At 33.0% G+C, this 5,910-nt stretch overlaps 1 protein-coding gene across 1 annotated transcript; it reads right to left on the bottom strand.

Annotated features, from left to right (window-relative positions):
* On the bottom strand, positions 2,463-5,751 carry LOC107629986 (protein usf). The gene is made up of 5 exons (XM_021118295.1): positions 5,540-5,751; positions 5,171-5,313; positions 4,929-5,058; positions 3,740-3,931; positions 2,463-2,927 (listed from the first exon to the last, which is right to left on the bottom strand). The coding sequence occupies exons 1-5, from the start codon at positions 5,684-5,686 to the stop codon at positions 2,718-2,720; spliced, it is 822 nt and encodes a 273-aa protein (XP_020973954.1). The 5' UTR covers positions 5,687-5,751; the 3' UTR covers positions 2,463-2,717.

The following is a 5,910-nucleotide window of genomic DNA, read 5'->3' as shown; positions in this document are numbered from 1 at the left end:
TAGCTTAGTGGTTATCCAAGTCTCAAGGCACTGCTAGTTCTAATGTCCTTGGCTTGATTCTCACCATGTGCAAATTTTAGATTATATATATATATATATTTCATTCATTTAAAACTGCTCATTACATCATAAACCATTAAAAGAATGCATGTATTGTATACCCGTCCAATATAATATTTTTTTTATATACTTTTGTAATGGAGAAAGAATCAAAGAAAGATGGTACACATTGTGGAAAATCTTAAAGTAGCTTGTATGATGTTTTGATCTGCATGGAAAGTTGTAGGTCTATAGAAGAAAAAACGTGATTCAATTAATCAGTCATGTTCCTTTTTCTACTTTATTAGTCATTGGAGTTTAGAAGAAGCTAGCCACTTCTTGCCGTCTTAACTCCTTATATCTTTAGTTATAATATTAATTAATTAACTGTTATATCATTTAGTTCTTTGTTGATTTCTACAGAATAATAATTTCTTTCGACATAATCATGCTTTCTATTTTTGTGCTATATAACAAGCTTAAGCATAATCATGACTTGGTTGATCTCTTTTTGGAGATATCATGCAATCATGCTCTTTTAGTTAGTTGTACTAACTTCATTTCCAATCTCTAACCTATCTATCCCGGCACATTGATTATGTGTGTATATCATATCTAACACTGGATTTCAAATATATAAAGTAATCGAGTTTATATACATAACATGTTCTAAAATATTTAAAGGTATTTAAGTTATAACCTAACCCACCGTGTATATCACTTTCAGACCTACTAAATTTATGTTTAGCTTTTTCACTTATATAAACTTAAAATTTAACTAATTATCTCTACCCTAAATCCAATATTATTCATATTTATGTCGAATTTTTAACTCACAATGCGTTTTAGCTTTTTAATTAGTATAAAGTAAATTGGATTTTAATCTCGAAATATAATGTTTTTCAGGAAATACACATATCTTGAGACGCTGCTGCAGAGTTGAAAAATATCATTTTTAATCATTTTTATAATATGATATACCATTAGGAAAAGTCTAGGGTGACAGTAACTTTATTAAATTCTGGCCAGCATATAACCAACAAAGAAAAGTGAACCATTGGATGAAATCTCACACCAATCTCACACCATTAAAACCATCATTAATGGCTATTTGATGGTTACAAATCACAAAAATTGCTGGCGCCTAACATTCCTCATACCATTAATTACACGTGTTTAATACCTTCTCTCGTTGTTCAAACACTAATTGAACTTGCCATCCTAAAACCTTTAAAAAAAAAGCTTGGCATTACTTTATTCCAATAAAATAATGTATAAAATAAGAATTTTACTAATAAGCGTTTTAAAGAATTTTATAGAAAATGTTTTTTTATGCACTTATTATTATTATTGAAAAACTTTTGTATTCTTGATTAGGTGTCGGACAAGAAAAAAAAATTGGAAACTTGGAAAGTGGTTTAACAATGTTTGACATTTATTCAATTATATGGTCTATTAGCTAATTTTAAATGTTATGAAGCACCTATTTGCAAAAAATAAAAGTTATCTCGGGGGAGACTCTGCAATATATTACACATCCTCATGGAATGCTTTGCCTACTAACTAATTCAAGCTTGTATGGGTTTATCAATTCCTTTGGTGGTGGTGCAACAGAGAAGACAAGACAAGACTAACCAATCTGCCATTGTGCCACAATGAGCCACCAAATACAAGTCTACCTCCAAAATTTTCGGTTCAAACTTTAAATCCTAAATACTAAGGTCCAGTTTGGAGAAACAACTTAATTAATCTCCTTTTGAAAAAATAGCTTAAACAGTAAATGACTATATTAAAAGTAACTTACAAATAAATATTTTGTATTTGGATTTTTAGTTCTAAAAGTACTTATTTTATAAAAATGTACTGAAAAGTAGTAGCATTATAAAAGATGTCATTTTTTTTTTAACTTCTCTATAAGCTCCTAAATAGCTTCTTAAAAAGGCGCAATTTGATTTTGAAAATTGCACCAGACATTAATACTACTACTTTTTATAAGTCAAAAGCTAAAAAAAAGTTACTGTTAAAAGCTTCCCAACCAAGCCCTAAATACTAAATACTAATCTCCAGTACGGAAAGTACAAAATTCGTTCTATAGTTTAATTTGGTCTTATGTACATATTAGTTGACTAATTTAATAGTATGTTAAAAGGCTTGATAATTTGAAAATCTACACAGTACAAATGATATTTTATTAGAGCGAAACCATGAAACGCATCAATGTATAATTGTATATTCCATGTTTACTCTCCAAATAAAATTTTACATTCTCAAAATCTTTGGAACTCAGGACAAGAAATTCTATGAAAATTCGAGGAAAACAGCTACCATCTAATTTAAGAAATGACAACGATTTTCATTTTATATTTGTTTTTAATATTTTTTAAAAGTGTCTTTTCAATTAATTCAATGACTATTAATCACTATGTCCAACCCAACCACATTATGATCAAATAGACTTTATCTTAGTCGAAGAAACACATATTTTAAGCATTAACTAACTACAAGAAAACCACAACCATTTTATGATTATTCCTAAGCCAAACTTCACAACAGATGCATCCACTCATATCAGGAAACACCCCACAAGAGTAACAAGTATCATAGTCACTCACAGCTTATAGTCCTTACTATAATTACTAGAGATAGTATAGCGTTGTAACATAGGTAAGAAGCTGAATTCAGCTTGACAAGTACCTAGTCATCCACGACTCAAAGCGAGACCAGGCCAACTGAACTGCACCTTCATCTTGATCAGGCAACCCCATGCTCTTCCTCCTCTCAATTCCCTCCGGTGACCTGTTCATGAAAGCATGGCTGTTTCCGGGGTATATGTGTACCTCGTGTGGAACTCCAGATGCTTTCAGCTTCTCCTCCAAGGCCTTGGCAGCCTGAGTAGACACAAACAATGCAAAAACATTAAATTGAAGAAATTTACCCTGTTGCATCAAGTGTCCTATCCTATCTCCCCTTCCTCACATAAACTATTTTAGGTGGATGAAACAACTTTGCTGGCAATTAAATACTGGAAAATACTTGAAAATGCACTGTGCATTGGTGACAAACGGCAGAAATGATTCAACAGTTAGTTACGGAGATTTTTTTTACATTGTCTACCAATAATTTGTTTCCCTTTGTTTGGTTTGGGGGGTCAAAATGGAGTGGAAAATTTCAGGAATGAGCTCCATGAGTAATTTTACTATCAAAATCATCTATAAAAAGTTTAATGCCATTTTTACCTGGCCCAAATAAACGTGAGCTAAAATGTACATGGAATGGTCCAGTTTGACCCATAGACTTCTCAAATTTTTCTTTCAGTTGATGTTTTCAAGTGTAATCTTTTACAATTCAACATCTTCTCTCACATGTTTTCTCTTGACAACATCAATTGAAAGAAAAAATAGAGAGAATCCATTTCCATCACAATTTGGTCCTTTTGGGGGAAATTTTACTCACATAAAAAGAATGTTGACAATGTAATCACTTGATGTACCAAGTGAATATGAAAATACAGGATTATAATTTATTTTTGTTTCTCTTACTATTGGTCTCATTGAAAATAAGATAGAATTTTCAAACAATGGGCAAATGAATGAAAAAGAGAAATGAAAATACAGGATTATAATTTATTTTTGTTTCTCATATAGCACCATGCAAGTGATTAAAAAGAACAGAAATTTGTATTGTAGACACATTCTCATACCGTGACATCTGAGAAGCCAACAAAATTATCAAGCTCTCCGAAGTGAGCCTGAATAGGAGCCCTGGCTTTTGCGGGATCTGCAAGATCAGAAGAAGGAACTCCATAGAAAGCTACAACAGCATCAACCCCTGGAACCAACACAGAGCTGGCAATTGAGAGAGCACCCCCCATACAGTATCCGGTCACACCAACCTGTTGTGGGAAAAGATAAATTCACATTCTCTTGGTCCATTATTTATTCATAATTTATGCAAAATGATATTGAATATTTTTTATTTGGCAGTTAACTGTTACTACTTCAATGACAACCAAATATGTTATCACTAGTTAGCTACATAAATCAAATGACAAAAATAGTTACTTTCAAACTATCACCGAACATCTATTTCTATAAATATCATGACAGTACAACATAAGAGCTCTTCAGACATACTAACGTGAATTGTAAAATGATAAAATGTCGGCAAAATAGTACTAGTTTGGATTGGCTTTTTTGAGTGAAAAAATTACTTTTCTTAAAAAATAAAGTACTTTTTACCAATTTAAAACCTATTTGGATACGTCTTTTAAAAAAGTACTTTTATTAAAAAAAACAAATTATTTGCTTTTTCTAAAAGCTAACAATACCTTGCTTTTAAAAAAAGCAGAAGCAAAAGACGTTTTTAATACTTGAAAACTCTTTAAAAAACCTATCCAAATGTAAAATAATTTTTTTCTGTTAAAAAAAGATCTTTTTAAAAAAAATAAAAAACATAAGTACCTTTTTCAAAAGCCAATCCAAACTGACCCACAATCTACACCTAATAAGATGAATCCATTATCAAGGTCACACTATGAACATTTCTTCAAATAAAAATGAAACAAAGATGATCCCCAAGGAACATATGTCTTCATTGGCTAACCATTTATGACTCACTATATTTAAATTAAAAAAAGAACTAGAAGTAACCAACATGGAGGTATCATTAGTAAATCGCAATTTTGAGCAGCAACCAGCATTCAGTGCTACACATCCTAAGTAAAAGATTCAAACTAAATTTACTTCAAATCATAAAGCTAAGGCTAATTTATGCTTTTGTAGGTTCAAGTCAACTAGGGAATGATCATAAAATTACAAAATTCAAAAACTAGTGAAGAAATCAATATATCCATCAAGGATCGTCTTCACAACAAATTAACGGTAACAAACCTTCTTTGAACCATTTGCTTTAAGCCAGTTAACCGAGGCCTCTATATCCTTTACAGCGCCCTGCCAATCGAGCCCATCCATCAAATGCTGGGCTTCCGCGACATCAAGACCAACCTTTCCTCTATACAGACTGGAACAATGGAAGCAATTTCAATTTTCATTTATCCAATTGAAGATTATAGTATCATATAACGGATAAAGAATTCAGATCAGCAAATCTTATGAAAGCACCGTTATCTTACTCTGGAATAAGAGCTTTAAATCCAGGACCTAGCTGAGAAATCTTGACAGCATGATTCTTGATTTCAAAATCCACTCCCCACCACTCCTGAAGAACAACAATTCCAGGAGCATCTTCTTTGCCAACGACGTATGCATCAAATGTCTAATAATTGAAAACAGATACCGCATATTAGGAACCTAGAATTTGCTTAGAACAGGTGCATAGCATACACAGAGTAGTATTGCATTCGAAACCCTAGAATTTGCTTAGAAAGAGTATATTGAGAACACAATCTACAAAGTGGATGTACACAATAAAACAAAGACTCCGAGTCCAGAACTGAAAACCTGGAAAATGAATGGGAAAGGGAGAGGGAAAGAAGACTAACGGTGTTATCCCTTTGGATGGTGATTTTGTTGAAAGGGGGAGCAGAGTGAGCCATTGAGCGGACTGAGAAGCGCGAAGAGAAGGGTGAAACCCTGCGAAATGTAGAGAACAATCTGGAACTAGATGATGCTCTCACAATACCCAGCATTCCTTCCCTACTCACTAGTCACTACACTCAACCACGCAACCCTACTGATCCCTTTGGTTGTTGAAAGGGGGAGCAGAGTGAGCCATTGAGCGGACTGAGAAGCGCGAAGAGAAGGGTGAAACCCTGCGAAATGTAGAAAATGTAGAGAACCTAGATGATGCTCTCACAATACCCAGCATTCCTTCCCTACTCACTAGTCACTACACTCAACCACGCAACCCTAC

The sequence above is a fragment of the Arachis ipaensis genome, chromosome B03, assembly GCF_000816755.2.
Source record: "Arachis ipaensis cultivar K30076 chromosome B03, Araip1.1, whole genome shotgun sequence".
NCBI classification, from domain to species: domain Eukaryota; kingdom Viridiplantae; phylum Streptophyta; class Magnoliopsida; order Fabales; family Fabaceae; genus Arachis; species Arachis ipaensis.
Note: the sequence above shows the minus strand (reverse complement) of the source record. Positions and strands in the feature narration are given on the sequence as shown.